This window comes from Purpureocillium takamizusanense, chromosome 9 (genome assembly GCF_022605165.1).
Source record: "Purpureocillium takamizusanense chromosome 9, complete sequence".
NCBI lineage: Eukaryota > Fungi > Ascomycota > Sordariomycetes > Hypocreales > Ophiocordycipitaceae > Purpureocillium > Purpureocillium takamizusanense.
The window spans coordinates 729,697-749,892 of NC_063076.1; the positions used below are offsets into that span (position 1 = coordinate 729,697).

Sequence of the window (20,196 nt, forward strand, 5' to 3'; positions counted from 1 at the left end):
TGGAGTGAGCGTCCGAGTGAGGATGAAAGTAGCCTTGCTTTCAAAAGCTAGCGAAGCGGCCCGAGCCTTTCTATACAGCCAGTGGAAGGAAGCGGCTTGTCTCGCTTCTCGACAAAGACCGCGATGGCACCAAGAAGTCCTCCTTCCTTAGAGCCTCGCAAATCTCAACACAATGAGTCGTCAATTATGCCATGGAGAACGAACACCGAACAAGGCTCATCGTCAAAAGGCTTGCCACTAGCCACGATGGCCCGTCTTGCACAAAGCGACGGCCGTTCTGACGGCTCGCGAATCATTATATCTAGGGCTGGATGGTGAACAGGAATTCGAGTGACTGACTCTGGACCTCGAGAAACCCCATGCTTGTGATATTACGATCCATCGAGGAACAAGATCATCACTCGTGGCCAGCAATATGATGCCAAAGTATCGAGCGACCCGGATTCGACTCGACTTTGCCAAATTTAACGACAGGCAACCCCACGAGTTCTTTGAGTTGGAGTTCTCCCTCTTGTACGCTGCCATCCATGACCTTGTGCGAGTCGCCTTTGGCACCGGGTCCCTGAAGTACGCGACGTCGCCGTGGAGGGACAGACTCAGCAACACCTTCTGTCGCCACGTCGAGGCAATCGCCCGCCCCGACATACACGGCACGGATTGGGACTCGCTGCTGCTTCATGGCGAAGAGCGTACGTACTTGCTTCAAGGCGTCATAGGACGCACTCTAGATGACCTTGTCTTCTCGCGTCAGCTTTTCGGGAGCTCCGCAGAGCACCAGGCCCAACTTCAGGCTGAAGATGCAGCATATCTACATGTGGAAGGTAGGAGCCTCTAGAAGCGGCCAAAAGAAAAATTATCGTCGGCTAACCGAGTCAGGATTCCTACGATGCGCGAATCGCGTCGGTCGCAACCTGTCATATCTGCGCGGAGCGGGGTCTTTGGAGCCGCCGCATTTCTGGACGCAAGTCAATGAAACAGCACACATAATTATGCGCATGATGATGCCAGTGCATAGGATTGTCTGCGGCCGCCTCCGAAACCCCGACGAGTCAAGATCGGGACTCTATCAGAGGCTCCACGACGTCGTCGCGCATGCGGCCTGGCTAAGCGTGGGCTTGCAGCTGTCCACATGCATCACCCAGATCGGTTGGCTCCGTCCGGGCGACACTTCCGTGTTCGGGCAGGTCAACGTCTCGGACGACATCTATGGCCGGGCTCGGCAAGAGGCGTGGAAGCTCAGCGCGACACTGGGGCGAGGCTACGATCTGCCGCACGTCGCGCGCGTCAAGATATCCGTGGTGCCGCAAATCACACGCTACGAGCCGATGGCCGGCTCCGAGGATCGCAGCGCGGGGCTGGTGTCGTACGCGGTGACCCGGGCGCACGTGGCGTACTACCAGGCCTGGGCCCGCGACGACAAGGACAGGGAGAGCCTGGTGTCGCTGTCGGAGCATCTTGGTGGCCCCAGACCAAGCGGGCGCTCGCGAGATGCAAAGGGACGGACCAAGGCGAGGAGACGTGGACGGCCTTCGACCAGCACCATCTCCAAGGCTGTCCGGTTGGGGTCGCCGCTGGTGGCAGTCTGGGCGGCGTGGCACTATAGCACGGCTCTTTCGGACGATCATGTGCGCCATCACCTGATGGGCTTTGTCAACGAGGTCATTTCGAGCATCGCATGAATGCAAATATTTAATAAGAGAAGCGTTGAGAAGCGCTGCTAATGCCGCTAAAGTAGCTACGCCATCCCCATATGGTGATACGAAGTATATCGTTTGACAAAAGAGGCATAGGCGCATAGCTGATGAAGACCTTGATGGGCTATAAAGGGAGGAAGAAAAGGAGCTATATAGGTGGCCGAGAGAGAGAGAGCAGTGAAAGAGCCGGCTAACTAGAAGGCTGACCAACCCACAATATCTTTGCTTCAACATCATATATGACTATCAAAGTAGTGGATACGAGATATGCACCCTGTGGCCACGTACAGACATCAACAAGAACACAGGGCCACGTGGACATACACTGTCCATCAACCACCCGAGTAAGTGTAGAGGCCGTATAGGGAAGGCAAATGCCGCATGCCGTCCTGTTGGTGACTGTTGTTGCAGTAAGTAGGCCGTAAGAGTACAAACGATTCGCCGCATCCGGACCTAAACGCAACGAACCCCATATCCGACATCATCTCTTTCACGGGAGGGAGTAGCACTCTATGCCAGGGGGCCTGAGAGGCCTTTCTATGCCGGAATTCGGCCCTCATCAAGAGGTTCGTTTCCGGGGTGCTTACGCACAATAAGGTGGCCACGCTGCTAAGGAACAACGTCAAGGTGATAGTAAAAAATATCCGCCGCACAGAGACCCGCAAGTTCAAAGACGAGGCTATGCATATGCAAGCGCTAAGGAAGCAGATCCCTCACACGGGGCTCAACGTGGTCAACTTTGCTGCCATTCCATTCGCAGAGCAGCTCGAGGTTATACAAAGCACGGAATTAATGGTAGGCATCAACGGTGCCGGGCTCACGCACCTCATGTTCCTGCATCCCGGGTCGGCGGTGCTCGACATCTTCCCCAAAGGACTTCTAGCACAGGAGGTCACTCAATCTAGCACAGATACTGAGCCTCAACTTCTTTGGCACACATGCGGGCATAGAGGGCAACGCCACGGGTGACGGATGGTGGCAGTTCAACGACGTTATGATTGACCAGAAACGGCGGGTAGATTTGGTTAGTTTAGGGTGAAGAGCTTATAAGATAATGACAGAAACAGCTACGATATGGTTTGAGAGAATAAGGGCGCGTATTATAGGAATTGTTAAGACTGTTATGGATATATACACCGGCATTTACGGGAATCGTAAAGACTATACGCAGGTATACGGATAGTATCTAAACGCAAAGAGGTCATTTCTAATTTAAGGGCGAGTCATCCCCGCTCGCCCTATTAAGTTTAGAAGCGTTAGTAAAGGAATAAGAGCTACGAGAGGCAGGAGAGGTAGGAGAGGTAGGAGAGGCAGGAGAGGCAGGAGAGGCATGAGAGGTAGGAGAGGCAGGAGAGGCATGAGAGGCACGAGAGGCACGAGAGACACGAGAGGTAGGAGAGGCACGAGAGGTAGGAGAGGCACGAGGGGTAAGAGAGGCACGAGGGGTAGGAGAGCTACGAGAGGTAAGAGAGCTACGAAAGGCGGGAGAGCTACGAGAGGCAGGAGTAGAACAACGGCACCGCATAACCAAGGTACCACCTCACGTTAGCATCAAAGGGCATCGCGAGGTCGGGCTGGGGGCTGCATGCAGGTCGACATTCAAGGCAAGACGCCGCCCGCACCCCAACCCGAGGCACCGGTGCCGGCTGCGTGCCTGGGCTGACCAGGCCAGGGTCGTCGTGGCGTGCATGCGTGCGTGAGGTGTGTCCAGCAAGGGCAGGCCATACGGCTGGAAGCCTGATGAATGGAACGACACCGAAGAGGGGAGGGGGGGCTTGCAAGTCAACGGACACATAGACGAGACAACGCGAGCAGGCGCCGGCTGGGCGGCGGCGGCGGTGTCGGTGTCGGTGGTGTCACGACATATTTGGAGTGGTGGAGTGAGCATCGTCAGCTGCGGTTTTGCTTCTGCACGGCACCCTCGGGGCGGATCCGGTAACCGCGTCCGCCGGGCGGGGTGCCACACCTTGCCAGGCAGGTGGTACCTTTTTAGGTGGTACCAGTGCCTGACGCCGGCAGCCGGGTGCCATCCATGTGCTCACCTCCACCTTACAGCGCCCACCCACCACCACATTGGACCTAAGGCACCTTCCAGGCTGCAGGTGGTGCCTGCCTGCCCGCCGACGTTACCCTCCAGTTCCAGGTACCTGTTGGTACACTTGGCACGCCTACAGGGGCCCTGTCCGAGTTGGCCACCGCCCGAAGAAGTGCACCCATTCATTGGAAGACCTGGGCTGGAGCCCGCACAATCCGCCAGCACACCGCACCGCAACTGCACCCCAGTAACGTACCAAGGTAGGTACAGCGACAGTCAGACGTGGAGGCCATCCAGTCGAGGCTGGCCCAGACTGTGACCTGACAGTTTTGACATCCATCAATTGGACCCAATTGACTGCCCTGGATGCTGACACCGCCTTGCACACACAGAAGAGTCCCCCCCCCCCCCGTCACCGCTGAATCCCCCCCCCATCGGCCGCCCATTGGATGTAGGCCCCTGTAGACCAGCAGGGCCCCCAGGCTTCTCCTGCAGCGGTGCTGCTTCCCCGCCCGCCCCAGTGACGCGTACCTCATCAGTGGGTGGATGGGATGTGGTTCACACGGAACGCCGCAGCTGCGGCTCTCGCTCGTCGATGAGCAGCACCCGGCGCTGCTGCTGCCGCCTCTGCTGATGCGATGCAGCGATGCTGCAGCACCAGCTTTCTACACCGACTTCACCGACGCCAGCCAACCACAGCAGACGAAAAAAATTCGTCCTTTGCAGCGCTCTGTCTGTCTGTCTGTCTGTCTGATTCATGACACCGACTTCGCGGCCACCACCACCACCACCACCACCACCACCACCACCACTACTGCCGCTTCCGCTGCCGCAACTCTTGCTTTTTGGTCGCGTTCCCTCCCCCCTCCTCCTCTCACAATTGCACTTCCATCTCATCCTGCTCTCCCCCGCTCCCCCCATCCGGGTCCTTTAGTCTCCAGCAGCCCCGGCTTTTCCGAACAACGGCCCTGCCCTCTCCTTCAATTAGTCCCGTCCGGTCTCTTCCATCGGTTGTGGGCTGCTCCTCCATTCCCTGTCCACAGCTTTGTCTATCCGCCGCCCGGACCACCAACACGAGGTGACAGACAGCAAGCAAAGTCTGTTGAGTGAGTGGAAAACGTGAGCGCCAGGGAGAGAGAGAGAAGAAAGGAAAGAAAGAAAGAGACAAGGCGGACCGCCACCCACCCTTCATGTTCCGAAGATACGCCCTCGGCTTCTCGAGCGTGGGACGCCAGCTCTCAACCATGAGTTCCAGCACGCCCATGGAGGATGCCATCCGCGCCAAGGTGAGAAAGAGCCCGTGCAGCACTCGAGGCGGAGCGGAGTGTGTGAACAACAACTCAGATCATCGTCCGCTGATACTAGCAAATGAACGCATTGCCGAGCAGATCATGGCGGCGCTCAACCCGCAGACGCTCGAGATTTACAATGACTCGCACCTGCACGCACACCACAAGCCCATGCAGGGCAGCACCTCCAAGGAGACTCACTTCAGGTAAACCAATGATACTCTTGTCTCCCCGTTCGTGTCGACCTACATAAACACCAAATTGGCCTCTTCTATCCCATCTATCTATCCTTTGCTGCCTCATCCGTTGCTGACGCTCACCCACCAAACCCGCCCACAGGCTGGTCATCACGTCCACCGCCTTCCAGTCCAAGATGCAGCCCGCTCGCCACCGCATGGTCTACGCCCTGCTGCGCGACGAGATGGCTCAGGAAAACGGCATTCACGCCCTCCAGCTGCGTACCCTGACGCCCGACGAGGAGGAGCGTCAAAAGAAGAAGCAGGCCGATGCTGCCGCTGCCAAGGAGGGTAACGCTGCTGCTGCCTCTGCCTCGACCGCCGGTGAGCCGTGAGTGCCGCCTCACAAGACAACAGCCAAGAAGAAAACGCCCGACGAACGAATGATGGGAATGGATGGCTCAACGGTTTTTTATTGTGTCTGTCGACGAGGCACGCACCGACCGCACGCATCATGCTTAGGATGACTAAAAAGGAGACGTCAAGGAACGCAAAATAAAAGGACGGCGCCACGCTCCCCGGATGCAAGGAAGAACGGGCGGTAGGCGCTGGCGCTCGGAACACGCAACGGAGCTGGCTTTAGATGGTTATTACTCCTCAAGGAGGTCCAGGTACTTGTATTGGAAAAGGCACATACCGGGGCATGCTAGCCCCAGGTATTACTAGAATGAGGCCCAGGCACGGCAATGCAACACCACTCTTTCGCTCCCCACTAACGACCTCGTCACGACTGGGCATGCGCTCCAGTTTCAGGGTATACGGCAGTGTTAGAAGTGTCTTTCCAGCACTTCCATCATGATTAATTCATCCTCGTTCCCGACCAATCAACTCCCGCTTTTGTCTAGTGATTCAGTCTGGCCGCTGCCGCTCATGGAACTGCGGCGGCTCGACCCCTCTCTGCGCAGATGCTTTTGAACACGTGAGTTGTGTTCCTCGAGCGCTTGCTGACGGCTCTTCGACACCCTGGCGTTCAGCCTCGCAAAGTAGCCCGATGACCGCGGGGCCCGTCCTTGGGTCGACGATGCCGTCGCTGTCGCTGGCGTTGCCGGTTCCGGGACTGGTCTGGATCCTGCTGCTTGGACCCGACTGGATGTCCGAACTGACTGCTCAGATGATGCGGGGCCGGACGGTCTCTCTTCGAGTTGCTGTCGTCGCCGGCCAGGGCGAGTTTCCGGCGGGTCCACGTCCGTGGCCTCGCCACTCGATATAACCCCGGGTTCTGGATCTGGTTGAGGCTCCGGTGCCTTGGAACTAAAGCTCCGAGATTCTCGCTGCGAGCTTAAACCCCGAAGCCCTCTCTGCGGACTCGGCAAGTTCCGTACCAGAGGAGCCTCCTCCGAAGCTCCTCGAACAATTCTTCGTGCCCGCGACACCTCGTGCGGAAACGACCGTATGATGGCATTCAGATTGTCGGCTCTGACGACCATGTCGTTGTAAAGCTGCCGTCCAGGCAGCATGTTGAACCATTCCACCGCAGGCAGAGGCTCTTGGCCGGGGCCTGCTCGCGAAACATAATCCAGGTAGCCATGGGAGAAAGCTCGAATGAATTCATCGTACCCGCTTTCCTTGATCAATCGCTCGCTTTTCAGATACTCGAGACAGATGAGGGCCCTGATAAAGCTCCACAGACCACCTCGGTATAGCCCTACGTAGTCTGGGTATGTCGTAGCAAATTTACCAAACGGATTCATGTTTTGGGGGGCTGGTGGCGACTCATCCGGCAGGGAGGGCACGGAAGCGGCAACGGGCACGTCTTGTGCATGAACCGATGGAGCCGCATCGTCCGAGTCTGAGTCATCCGACTCTTGTGGTTCATTCACCCCCATGATGGTATCGCCCTGCTCGACGGATGCTAGGACCGAATTCATGGTTGAGCTAGCAAGCGTACCGGGAACCACGGAGCTTGAAGACGTAGAATACGAGCTGCTGACATCGGCGCCCCCCGCAAAGGTCTTGGTGGTAGCCATACGCCTTGATCGTGCGGCCGTCGTGAGAGGCTTTATCGGGCTCGAGTTGAGAGTGTACATTTTGTGCCGATGTTGTCGGTCTTCATGGCGCACAACCTCAGGCTGAGGCCCGGCGTTTTTCAGGAGAGTCTCCGGAACGATCGAGTGGCTAGGCTGTGCGCACGGCGGCGTATCAAGCACGTCTGCTGTGACATCTTGGTATGGCGTGGCCGCCAAGAGGCGATGAGATGCGGCCATGTTGACTCGGGCGGCCTGGCGCTCTCCCGCCAGCGGCACTTCGACTTCAAGATCATCCTCCTCATCACTGGAGTCAGAAGGGATGGCGTAGACGTCCTGTCGGAGTGCTGGGACCGGTGGAGGGGGCATTCGCGATGACTGCCTGGGGCTCTCACGGCGATCTGGAAGCGGGACGAGAGCCGGGCTGCGTGTCGCGTGATCACGACGTGGTGACGGGCTCTTGTCGCATACTTGGCTCTTGGGAGACGCTATTGGCGAAGAGTCCTGTTCCACGGTTGTTGGCACTGGAAGTTCCGAGCAAGTGTGTCTTTTGGGAGGCGGAAGATCGGAACTTGATGGGCGTTTGGTTCCATTGGAGTTGGGCCCGCCATGGCGGCTCAACTTCTTCGCCTGGACGTAGGCCTGCTTGACACTCTTGATGACATGGTCGGGGACGTTGAGGAGGTCTTCAGGCGCGTTCCTCAGCTTCGGCGCCCACGCGACTTCGGTTTCGAGCAGTCGCTGCTGGTCTTTGGGTATGACGAGGGCGTTGCCACGCCGCAGAAGCGTCTCGATGCGCTCTACAGATGACATGGCGTGCGCTGCTGGCCCCAGCCGACGAGGCGGCCACGGCGTCAAGGGGAGAAGATGGGCTCAAGCCGTCGTCGCATCTGCATTGGTCGTTGATGACCGCATACGGTGCGGGGACCCGTGATGGCTCGTGGTCGCGGGCGTGTCGCTCGTGCAGGTAAGCGCTGCAGGTGCAAAGCTGGACGTAACGGGCAGCGAGCGGCTTGGGCGTTGGGTCGCACGACTGGCCGTGATCATGGAACGCGTTCGTCAGTGGCCCGAGGGGGCGTCGAGAGTTGAGGTGGTGAGGTGGGTGGACTGCGCGCTGTTGCGGGGCAGGCAGCCCGCGCTCCATCACTGAGCAGGGGTGCTTCGAATCCCGAGGTGGGCAACTGGCGGCACCCGACAGACGGGCAGCAACCTGAACAGCCTGGGGCGCTGGTACCTGGACATGTGGCGCCCTTTGCAACGCGCCTCCGACTGTTGTGGCGGGTTTCTTTCCAGTGGGCGGCGCCAGCAGCGCCGTGTAGAGGAACGTCTATGGGCCCTGTCACATCCAATGCGCTTTCGTGGTGGCTGCAGCTTCTGGAGCTACCCCCCCACATCACCTCACCTTCCACTGGACCTGCGCGCTCCACCGCCCCCCCGAGCTCCCGCCCCCGGACCCTTGACGACATCCATCCATGCCGTCGCGTCCTGCTGTTCCAGGTTCAATTCCCGTTTGACAGCGCATGCCCGACATCCATCCATCCTGCTCGGCGTGATCCTCGACACGCTTTCCTTGGCTGCACCGCCGGTGCACAACACACCGCAGCACTACCTGCTCGCGTGCGTCGTGCTCGTACCGACGTCGAGTCTCATCGTCATCGCCTCCTCTATACGTCTTGTGCGACCGTCACCGCTGCGACGCCTGGCCGCTTTGTCTCTGGCCGCCGGCTGGAACTCCTTCACCCGACCTGCTCGTCCTCGACCCTCCCCGCCGACCGCGTTCCCCTCCCTCCCACTCTGCCCTTACCCGGCGGTCTCTGCGTTCTTGCATAAAGGTACTTGGCACGAGTCCTTCGTCCTGCAGTATGACCTCGCCGTGCCTGGTGTACCGCCCGCTTTGAGCTGCACGAGTGCCTAGGTAGCAAACACCCACGCAGCCTGCCGCCGCCGCCGCCCATGGGCCGCCTTCGCGACCACCGACCGCCCGTCTCGACAAGACCGAGGGCTTCCTTTGCCCCAGCACCGCCGCCTTGAAAATGGCGAGCAGTACGACCTCGAAGCCTTCCGACGATCCTCCCCCCCATCCGCTCGGCTCGCCCACCAGCTTCCGGAACCGACGTGGTTCCTTCGCCTCCATGTCCGGCAGCTCCACCGTTGATAGGGAACAGCTTGCCCAAGCTCTCGACCAGATACACACGTCGGCGAGCCGCTGCGAGTCTCTTACCACCTTCAACGACTTTGCTCCTCCTCCGGAGGGAATCCCTGCCTCGGAGAGTCGCGGCACGGCTGGCGAGCTCGTCCAACATGGCCTCAGCGGGCTATATAGCCGCTTCCGGGAGGCCGTAGGAGGTGGTAGTCCGACCAAGACGGCGCCGAGGGAGACCGCTGAAGCGGTGGCCGAGACTGCTCCGAAGCGCGGGTCGACTGTCGACGGTCACTCATCGCGTCCCTCCATATCCTCGCTGCATCGAGGGGACACTGCCGCAACCGTTACCACCCTTTCATCCCAACCCAACCCGACGACCGACGTGTCGTCGGCCGTCTTCACCTCGGCGACCGAAAATCGTCACGCCCCGCAGTCATCCAAGGCGACGAGCATTAGCCTAATGTCAGGCCAAAAGTCGTTCGGCTCCAGCCGCCAAAGCCTGCCGACAAAGGCTACCAGCGCCGTCACTGCCGATCCCATGATCGCCGCGCCCGCTCCGTTGCACAGAGATGCCAGTCGCAGCACCATTCGAACTGAGGACAGCGGACCTGGGTCCAGCCGGAGGAGCCTTACGAAGGCGGAAATGCAGGCTCGCATTTCCCCGGCCGACTCCTCGTCCAGCATCTACGATCCCAAGGAGGGCAAACTTCCACCGAGGGCCGGACGGGACGATACCTCTAGTATTGATGGCAGTCTTGACACGCCCCTGAGCCCAGCCAAGTCGGCCGCTCCCATCATGCCAACCATCCAGACGAGGCACATCCGTAGCCCATCCAATAGCTCCTCGCTGCTTTCGCCGGATGGCGTGCGGCGCAAGCCAGCCGTCATTGACAGGATCAGTCGATCCAGGTCACCGAGATATCCGGGGTCGAGGGAGTCGTCTCTCGACCGCGGAACCGCGGAGCCCAGTCCGATAATCACGTCCGCTCACAACGTGGTCTACCACGACTCCTTCACTCAGGACTCGCACGCCTATACGGGCCAGTCCGGAAACCTCCGCATCCCCGGAACAGTCGCAGGTGAGGAGCGGGCATCTGAGCAGATGAATGCTCAGCTCGACAAAATGCGGAAACAAGTGTTGAGCAAAGAGTTTTGGATGAAGGACGACACGGTTAAAGAGTGCTTTCTTTGCCAGACGCCATTCACGGCATTTCGACGAAAGCACCACTGCCGCACGTGTGGATGCATTTTCGACTCCAAATGCACCACAGTCGTGTCTGGTGAAAAGTTCGGTGTTCAGGGATCTCTGAGAGTGTGTAAAAACTGCCTCGAAGTTATCAGCCGGCGGTTCGACGGCAGCGGATCCGACGACTCCGCAGACGAGCGCTCCTTCATGCCCAAGATTTTTGGCCCAAATCACTCGAAAGGGTCTAGCAGCACAAGTCAATCGCGGCCCAAAGGCCAGGATCCAGCACTGGGATCTGAAGGCTCAGAGGACTCGAGGCCGGTCTCGACGCCCATGATGGCTATCCCAGCTACGCGTCGCGTCAAGGACGCAAGCCGCTCCTCTGCCATCCTAGAGATTGATGCGCCCCAGCTGAGCCGACCCGGATCTTCTCGCTCCCTCAAGTCATTAGCTGCCGGTCGACCACAGTCCTCTGCGGGCCACAAGAGACACCACTCGAAACACGGGTTTCTTGGGCGCTTCAAAGCCCCTGCCCTAGAGCAGCCTGCCCCGTTCCGCAAGGGTATCGCGGACGACAATGCCAAGAGGCCCAAGTTTCCTGCCTTTCATGACGACAATATTATTGATCCGGAGCTAGCCGACTACATGTCTGACGACTCCAGTGCGGACGAGCAAGTCAACAGCATCTTTCAGACCATGGGCGCGTCGGAAATGCACCCGGCAAGCTTCGAAAACGACAAGAGCGGCTTTGCCCCATACGTGAACGCCAGGAAGCATCGCCATCGGCACGGAGAGAAGAGCATCAGCGGCATGAGCTTTGTCAGCAGAGGTCCGTACGACGACAACGGCCCTCTCAGCCTCTTGAGTCACCGGAGGTCAGCAAGACGGCGAAACTTGAGTAACGTGAGCGGGAGTGTTCATCACCTCGGCTCTCCTCGACCGAAGTCTGCGGTGTATAAAGGACCGTCGGCATCGTCCGAGATGCTCTTCCCTCTCGACCAAAGCCAACTGAAGTCGCAAGTAACTAGGAGCGACTCTCTGCGCAGGAGACCCAAGGCACCAAGAGAGGAGCTCAATCAGTCCAGCCTGAAACACGTAGACAAGCTGCTTCACCAGCTGCTGGCGGATACGGAGATACCTAACCCTGCCGCGTGGAAGAAGGCTCTCGTCCCGATACTCTTGCAACTAACGGACGAAGTAACCCCCGATATCAACAAAGGAGAGGACATGGACATCAGGCACTACGTTAAGCTAAAACGGATTCCCGGCGGCAAGCCGGGGGACACCGCCTACGTGTCTGGCGTCGTCTTCACCAAGAATCTTGCCCTCAAGAGTATGCCGCGCCGCATCATGAACCCCAGAATTGTGCTTGTCAGCTTCCCGATCGAATACCAGCGCCACCAACAGCAATTTATGAGCTTGCAGCCCGTAATCGAGCAGGAAAAGGAGTTTCTTCGTGTCGTGGTGCAGAGGATCACAAACCTGAGACCGCACGTGCTTCTGGCCCAAAAGGGCGTCTCTGGCATAGCACTGCAGTATCTCTCCGAGGCCAACATCTCGGTGGCATACAACGTTAAGGACACTGTCATCGAGGCCGTTGCCCGATGTGCCGAGGCCGAAATCATCGAATCTTTGGACATGCTGGCTCTTCCAGTGCGCGTCGGCAAATGCTCGGCCTTTGAAGTCAGAACATTTGTCAACAACGACTACCCTGGTCGGAAGAAGTCATACATCTTCCTGTCCGGGTGCCGACCGGATCTTGGCTGTACGATTGCCCTGCGAGGTGCAAACAGCAAATTACTGAGCAAGCTGAAAACCGTCATGGAATTCATGGTCTACGTTGTCTACAACCTAAAACTTGAGTCTAGTCTCTTGAGGGATGAGTCCGTTGAAGCGCCGGACGCCGCTGACAGCTCCATGTCGAGCTCGGTGCAAGCACTCAACGATAGCCTTAGGTCCTTGAGTTCCGCCAGTGCCACGGATGGCAGCAAAGCTGGGCCGACTATGGTTATAAACCATCCATCGAGCGAGAGCGAGCCTCCGTCGCAAGTGACGGTTGAGAGCTCCAGTGTGGGGGGTGTCGAGGATGGCGAATCGAGTCAACCAGGTCAACCTGTCCCGGAGCGGCCAACGCTCATTCCCATGCACGAACAGCACAGCCATGCATCTAATGATAGCCAAGTGCCCGACGACGTGCCCATGCCGACCTTTTATAGCGATATGGTGGCCAAGTACGAGACGAAGATCCTCTCAGCGTCGCCTTACGTCAAGTTCAAGCAGCCTTACCTCTTGATGAGAGCGCGCGAGCAGGAGAGGCGTCTTTTGTACCTCAAGCGCCTTCGCGACCAAGATGCTGTCGAAGAGGATTCGGAAAAGTCTGGGCCGCAAAGATTCCAACTTATCAAGCCAGAGATGGTCGAGAAGATCGGCCAACAGGCCCCCCGACAGATCATGGAGGTGCTGCATGCAGTGCACGACGCTGAGTACGACAAGGCTTTATTCAACTACCAGACGCAGACGCGCCAGTGGGAGACGTACATCCAGGGCAACCTAGATTTGTTTGATCCTTATTCGCACCAGAATATTGTCGTCTTATATTCGGTCATCTGCACCGAAACAAAGATCCCCTGCATCGAGCCCAACCTGCTGGCCATCAACTTCTATGACGAGCAGCACGTGTACACGGGCATGGATCCGGACTGTACGCTTGGCCAGTACATCGAGGACTTGGCCTACGCAAAGACAGACATCTGCGAATCCAACGGCTGCGACAAGAAAATGGGCGAGCACCATCGCACCTATGTGCATGACCAGTATCGCATCACGGTCTTCGTGGAAACCGTCACAAACGGAAGCCCAAAGCGTAAGGAGCTCGGCGATGGCATCACAATGTGGACGTATTGCAAACTTTGCAAGAAGGACTCGGATGTGACAGCCATGTCTGAGACTACCTTCAAGTACTCGTTTGGCAAGTATCTCGAGTTACTTTATTGGGGCCGCGGTCTCAAGATGAAGGACGTGGTCGACTGCATGCACGATCACCACCAAGACCACGTCCGATACTTTGGACTGGGTGACTCTCGCATCCGGATTCACTTGGATCCGATTGATTTGCTTGAGATTGTGGTGCCGCGAGCCAGGATTACGTGGAAAGTGGTCAACGACTTGAAGCTCAAGAACGAAATCTACACCAAGATGGAGGAACGCTGGAATAAGTTCATGGGATCCGTCAAGGCCAGGCTCAAGAGTATCCGGATCGACAGCGTCTTGCCTGAAAAAGCAGAATCGTGCAAGGCAGAACTCGATCAGCTAACGAAAAAGGCATCGGAAGAACAGTCCGCCATGGTCCGTCAACTCCAGACGGTGTACGTCGACTCAAAATACTACGAGGTGGTGCCATTCAACAGCCTTGTCCGCGAGATGCTGGAAAAGGCTGGCGAGTGGGACCAGATCTTTGCGAAGTTCGAGGCCGACTTCCTCGGCGACAAAGACATGCGACAGTTGACTATGATGCAACTGAAGAAGATGTTTACAGACAACGAATCTAAGGAGTCTCTGACGTCCACGGAAGGGCCTGGGTCAGCTACCGATAGCGACGAGCGACCCTCCCAGACGTTCACGGATCCGGAGGACAAAAGCACGCAGCCCACCGAGTACACCGACACGAATATGGAGGCAAGCGCCGAGTCTGCTAAGCCAACTGAGACGTCGGAAGAGGGCAAAGTGGGCGATGAGGAAAAGGTTTCCATCCCTGCCGAGGGCGCGATCGAGCGAGTTGAGCCTCTCGACCTTGCTGGCTCCCCGACTTCCGTCAGAGCGCTGCCTCCGACGCCTCTGTCCCCGCTTCCTTCCGGCAACGAAGCCCTGCCAAAGTCTTCGAGTCCTCCACAGCTCCCAGATGTGGAGTCTCAATCGTCTACTGCTTCGACCGGCACGGCCCGCACCCCAACGGATTCATCAGTGTCGGGCCAGTCCTTGTCGGAGAAGGTTGACCAGATGCGGCGTGAACAGGCGCTCCAGGCGGGAGCGGGCTCAGAAGCAGGCCTAGGGACCAGTGAACTTCCGAGGCCGGTGCCCGATCGTGGTCCGCCTCGAAAGTCTGGTTCGAACATTTCGCCGCCGTTAGTTCGAGCCATCTCGCATCCAGTACGGCCACTGCCCCGGGGGACATCTGCAATTGCAAAGCCCGTGAGTGGCAAAGATATCAAGCCCGTCGTGGCGGAGTCGCATGCGGAGCAGCAGCCAGAAGGCTCCATCAAGGTGGATAAGAAGCTCTCTGATCGCCTTGGCCTGACTGCCTTGAAGAACCGCTCTAAGGGGACAACGTCTGGGATCCCGCGACTTGTGCACAAAAAGAGGGAGTCTAAGGTCTCGACATTGGCTAGGCACTTTGAGCAACTCAGTCGCGAGTTTGAGAAGGAGCGTATTCGTGATCGTAAAGAGCGCGCGGCAACCCTGCGACAGCCTCGAGCGAGGCTGCCAAGGACATCGACCAAGGCCATCGTGCAAGTCTACGACGACGTGAATGAGGCGTTTGAAGAGCCTTCTGCCTTGACCGAAACAGGACCTGAAGCACAGCCAGAGCCTAAACAGACAAACAGTGCGCCTACCGTCGCCCCAGAAGTCCCCAGATCAGAATCTCAGGCCGAACCGCCACCGCCGGCGGACAACGACACAAAACCCGAGAGCCAGCAGGCGGCAGAAGAGCCCGACGAGACCAGCAATGCGAACGCTAGTCAAGCGGCATCAGATGACGAGTGCGCGACGAGTGACGCCGAAGCCTCTGTGCCGGAAGAATTCCTTCCTGACATCAAAGAGATTGCTGATGCACTTGAGCCAAGTACCGAGATACCTCTCGAACTGCCCAAGCATCAGAAGACTAGCCTCATGAAGTATCTTACCAACTTCTGGGCAGAGAGATCTGCGAGCGGCTGGCCACCACTCGAGTACCCTGTCAACCCGACGGACCACATCTTTGTCGACTCGGACATTATCGTACGAGAAGACGAGCCGAGCTCTGTCATTGCTCTAGCGCTTAACAGCGACGACTACCAGGGCAAGCTTGCCACGATCAGGCTCGAGGCTCAGCAAATGATGCAGAGAGAGAACGAATCCGCCGGGGACGTGGAGCCAAGGTCGGCGCCGGTGTCGGACAGCGCCGACATGGCCGTGGACGAGACAGAGCTGGAAATGAGTTTACTGCGTGTCACCGGAACGCACCTGAAGTATCAGTTCAAGGAGGGACCTGCCGTCATGACATGCAAGATCTTTTATGCGGAGCAGTTCGACGCTCTGCGACGCAAGTGTGGTGTGGCTGAGCGGATCATTGAGTCTCTGTCTCGGTGCTTGAAGTGGGATTCCAGGGGCGGCAAAACAAAGTCGGTCTTTTTGAAGACTCTAGATGATCGGCTGGTGCTCAAGGTGTGTTGTATTATCAGACACGGTTTTGTTTCTGGGTGCTAACAAACGCAGTCACTTTCGCCCGTGGAAACGTCAGCTTTTCTACGGTTTGCTCCTGGATACTTTAGCATCATGGCCGAGGCATTGTTTCACGATCTGCCCTCGGTTATTGCAAAGATGCTGGGCTTCTTCCAGGTCATCATCAAGAACCCCGTGACCGGAACTGACACGAAACTCGACCTTCTCATCACCGAAAACCTCTTTTACGACCGCTCGCCAACACGAATTTTCGATCTCAAGGGGTCCATGCGCAACCGCAAGATCCAGTCCACAGGAGAGCAAAATGAGGTGCTCCTGGATGAGAACATGGTTGAGTACATTTACGAGTCGCCGCTGTTCGCAAGAGAGCATTCCAAGAAACTTCTTAGGGCGTCGGTGTGGAATGACACGCTGTTCTTGGCGCGGCAGAACGTTATGGATTATTCACTCATGATTGCTGTGGACGAAGAGAGGAAGGAGCTGGTGGTTGGCATAATCGACTGCATTAGGACATATACTTGGGATAAGAAACTGGAGAGCTGGATCAAGGATCGCGGCTTCGCAGGAGGTGGTCGCAACAGACCAACGGTAACAAGTCCCAAGGAGTACAAGTCGCGGTTCCGCGAGGCCATGGCCCGGTATGTTGACCCCTAGATTCACGTACAAGACGGGTTTGGTTACTGACTTGGACTTGCAGATACATCCTGCAATCGCCCAACTGTTGGCATCTGTTTAACAACCCGCAGTACCCCGTGTACTACGGGCGAGCGCGATTTGAAGAGCCCGAGGCTCAGACACAGTGATTTGGGGGGATAGAAGGATACGGAGAACAGGCCAGGAGATGATGCATGCACACAGCGCAGCGTATCAGAGAAACTTATGCGTTTATGACGGACGGGATTTGATATTGGCAAGGCAAGGTAGCGAAGGCGTAAACGATGGGAAGCCATGGATCCGACACGACCTTATGAGAACTAGGTAGCTGTGGCGCAGTAGGTTTTTTGAAAAGAAAATAGCCAAAGACATTCTGCGCTGTGCTTGCGACGGAGCGCATGTCGTCCTGTAGCGAATAGTAGCAAGTAAGTCGTGATGAATGGAAAACCATGCGACGGGGCCGAGTAGCACTGGAACAATGGATGAGGCCTCGGAAGGCGATACCCCACTAATAAAGGTGAAGTCGCGTGCGCTGGAGCAGCCACCGGCACACAGACCTCAATCACCACTTAGTCACGAATGACCACCTCGGGCTTCATGACATCCCTCACCACGCCCTCACGACTGCCATGTCCGTCGACCTCAACTGGGAGACGCTGACGAGCGGGCCTGACGGCGACGCCCTCGCGGAGCGCATCCGCACCTTCATCCACGACAAGTTCCAGACGGTGCCGCTGCCGCGCTTCATCCGCAGCGTCAACGTCCATGGCTTCGACTTTGGCAAGATCCCGCCCGAGCTGGAGCTCAAGGACATGACGGACCCGCTGCCGGACTTTTACGAGCATGAGCTGGACGATGACGACGAGAGCGACGAGGATTGTGACGACGACGATGAAGGCGGGGAGCAGCAGCAGGATGCGTTGACGGCGGCGGCGGCTGTCGCTGCTGCCGCCGCCGCCGCAGCAGCGGGAGCGACGCAGGGTGCTCGTGGCAGCAGAAGAAGGAGCAGGCCGCCAGGCAGCTTGCGGACTACGGGGCTGAGGGGCGAGTTCGACATGGGGAGCCCGTTCCTGGGCACGTCGACGCCGGGGATCCTCGGCGGGCCGGGGCGCAACTACTTCCAGGGCCACCTCGGGACGGGGACGCACACGCCGCTGGCCGCGGTGGCGGGCGCGCAGCAGCGCGGAAACGGGGGCTGGATGGGCGGCGGCGGCAGCGGCTCTTTGTCACCGGCACTTGCGAGCTACGACGACGATGAGTATGGCTATGACTACGACGGTGACGGCGGTGGTGGTGCGGCGGCCATCCGTGGGTTCGGCGCGGGCCACCATTACCACCACCACCACGGGCGGCATCCGTCGCAAAGCAGCGTGATCTCCTCGGTGGACAACTTCCTCGAGCACCCGGAGCACCCCGCCGCGCAGGCCCTCCGCGAGAAGTCGAGCGTGTCGACACTGGCGCCCACATCGGTGGGCACGTCGCGGCCCCCGACACGGGACGCGGGGCACCTGAACGAGTCGGCTATCGTCGATGAGCACGAAGACGACAGTGGCGGCGGGGGTTCTGCTGAGGCGGCGCCCGCGCATGGCGACGGACAACAGCAACAACAGCCGCAGCCGCGGAGGGAGCCGCGCGTCGAGGACGTGCAGGCCGTGTTCCGGATCCGCTACGCGGGGGACGTGCGGCTCAACCTGACGGCCGAGATACTGCTCGACTACCCGATGCCCAGCTTCGTGGGGATCCCGCTCAAGCTCAACATCACGGGCCTGTCGTTTGACGGGGTGGGCGTGCTGGCCAAGATTCGCAAGCGCGTGCACTTTTGCTTCCTGAGCCCCGAGGATGCCATGGCAGCCATCGGGCCGGACGATGACGATGATGACGATGATGACGATGACGACGGCCACCGCGCAAGCAGAACTAATGCTGCTGCTGCTACTGCCGCTACGATTACGCCCGGCACGAACGGCTCTGGCGGTGGAAAGGATGCCAGGGACCAACATCACCAGCATCAACAACACCAGCAGAACCAGCGTCCGCAGCACAAGGGCAGGGTCGGCGGCCTCCTACAGGAGATTAGGGTGGAAAGCGAGATTGGTGAGCGCGAGGGCGGCAAGCAGAGCCTCAAGAACGTGGGCAAGGTGGAGCGGTTCGTGCTGGAGCAGGTGAGGAGGATATTCGAGGAGGAATTTGTGTATCCCAGCTTCTGGACGTTTTTGGTATGATGAGTATGATGACGATGGCTTGGGGGCGGCGCACAACAGGGTTGATGACATTGCTTGGGCGCATTGGGTTGCTCATAAGGGGGCCTCCCTTATGTTCGATATTAATACATGTACTAAGAGCGATGTATCGCCTCAGTACAGAGGCTCTTTGTCACTTGTCGCAAGTTATGTGTCTGTTGAAGGCGGCATTCATTGTTCATGGACGCAGGGCTGTACAAGTAAACCCCCAAAGCAAAATCTAATCCGCTATATGCATGTGTACATATGCGCCCCCCGTCCGCGAAAATAGACATCCATCATGTCAAGGTTCTCCTAAACCCTTGATAGGCCTGCTGGATATCCATCTCGAGCTCGCGCGCCTGCTGCTCGCTCAGCTCCTCGGTAGCGCGCATCTGGTTCAGGGTAATGAGCCACTGCACAATCTTGCCGCGGTTGTCAAAGTCCTGGTCGGTGACGCGGTTGACCGACTGGATCACGTCGGAGAGCAGCGGGTGGAGCTGGTCCTTGGACAGCATGCCGAGCTTGACGGCGTCGAGGAAGGTGATGAACTCTTGCGTCGCCTCGAGGATCAGCACGCCGCTCGTGTTGTTTGCGGCCGTGGGGGCGGCGGGCGCTGCGGAAAAGGACGAGGCCGTGACGGTGGTGGAGGGCATGCCGACGCGGAGACGCTCGGTCGCGCGGGGGGCCTCGAGCTGAACGAACATTGCGAGAGTCAAAAGTCAGCGGATGTCAGTCCACGGCGGAATCTCAAGTAGAGGCGCGACGTGACTTACATCCCACTTGGCCTTGAACTCCTCCAGGCCCTCAAACTCGCGCGCTATGCCCTCGTCGGCCAGCAACGCCTTGTACTGGCGCAGCGAGCGCTCGCAAATCTCCGTGTACTCGGCCTCGGGGATGGCGTCCTTGAGGAAGGCCTTTTCGAGCTCATCGAGTGTGACTATGATGCTGAAGAGCTCCGCGAGGGAGTCTTGCAGGTCGCGTTCGGCGCGGGTGTTGGTGAGCTTCACTTCCTGTGGTGGCACGCAAGGGGCATGTCAGAGCGGCGAGCTAGGAGCTTGTCGAAGGGAGCGGGGGAAACGCGCACCTCGTCGAGGTTGATGGTCGCCGAGAGGTTCGTGTTAGGAACGTAGCTATGCGGCGTAGGCGCATAGCCTTGTCTGGGCATCATGGTGGCGGGTTGCGGAGCTGCATCGAGCTCACTCGAGGGGGGGTGGTATACGCAATGTCGCGATGACGCTGTGGGAGCTCGACGACACTAGAGCATCGCTGGAGAAGTGGAGGGGGGCAGGCCAATGGATGAAATGGCGGGGCCCGCTGCAGAGCCGGGCAGAATT

At 58.4% G+C, this 20,196-nt stretch overlaps 6 protein-coding genes across 6 annotated transcripts; 4 read left to right on the forward strand and 2 right to left on the reverse strand.

Moving 5' to 3' along the window:
- Positions 1-254: 254 nt before the first annotated feature.
- JDV02_009058 (uncharacterized protein) lies at positions 255-1,803 on the forward strand. The gene is made up of 2 exons (XM_047990697.1): positions 255-821; positions 877-1,803. Exons 1-2 carry the CDS (start codon positions 416-418, stop codon positions 1,677-1,679), a joined length of 1,209 nt encoding a protein of 402 aa, XP_047846706.1. The 5' UTR covers positions 255-415; the 3' UTR covers positions 1,680-1,803.
- A 3,116-nt stretch (positions 1,804-4,919) lies between these two features.
- uvi31 (BolA domain UV induced protein Uvi31) lies at positions 4,920-5,589 on the forward strand (the record flags this gene model as incomplete). Its single annotated transcript, XM_047990698.1, has 3 exons — positions 4,920-5,015; positions 5,118-5,224; positions 5,358-5,589. 3 exons carry the CDS (start codon positions 4,920-4,922, stop codon positions 5,587-5,589), a joined length of 435 nt encoding a protein of 144 aa, XP_047846707.1.
- Positions 5,590-5,858: 269 nt separating this feature from the next.
- On the reverse strand, positions 5,859-8,319 carry JDV02_009060 (uncharacterized protein). Its single transcript, XM_047990699.1, has one exon. The coding sequence runs from the start codon at positions 8,029-8,031 to the stop codon at positions 6,079-6,081; it is 1,953 nt and encodes a 650-aa protein (XP_047846708.1). The 5' UTR covers positions 8,032-8,319; the 3' UTR covers positions 5,859-6,078.
- A 378-nt stretch (positions 8,320-8,697) lies between these two features.
- Positions 8,698-17,070, forward strand: MDM12_1 (1-phosphatidylinositol-3-phosphate 5-kinase). The gene is made up of 3 exons (XM_047990700.1): positions 8,698-15,968; positions 16,020-16,624; positions 16,684-17,070. The coding sequence occupies exons 1-3, from the start codon at positions 9,252-9,254 to the stop codon at positions 16,787-16,789; spliced, it is 7,428 nt and encodes a 2,475-aa protein (XP_047846709.1). The 5' UTR covers positions 8,698-9,251; the 3' UTR covers positions 16,790-17,070.
- Positions 17,071-17,195: 125 nt separating this feature from the next.
- On the forward strand, positions 17,196-19,106 carry MDM12_2 (1-phosphatidylinositol-3-phosphate 5-kinase). Its single transcript, XM_047990701.1, has one exon. It carries the CDS (start codon positions 17,270-17,272, stop codon positions 18,860-18,862), a length of 1,593 nt encoding a protein of 530 aa, XP_047846710.1. The 5' UTR covers positions 17,196-17,269; the 3' UTR covers positions 18,863-19,106.
- On the reverse strand, positions 19,038-20,103 carry VPS28 (Vacuolar protein-sorting-associated protein 28). Its single transcript, XM_047990702.1, has 3 exons — positions 19,947-20,103; positions 19,636-19,872; positions 19,038-19,554 (listed from the first exon to the last, which is right to left on the reverse strand). The coding sequence occupies exons 1-3, from the start codon at positions 20,028-20,030 to the stop codon at positions 19,159-19,161; spliced, it is 717 nt and encodes a 238-aa protein (XP_047846711.1). The 5' UTR covers positions 20,031-20,103; the 3' UTR covers positions 19,038-19,158.
- Positions 20,104-20,196: the final 93 nt, after the last annotated feature.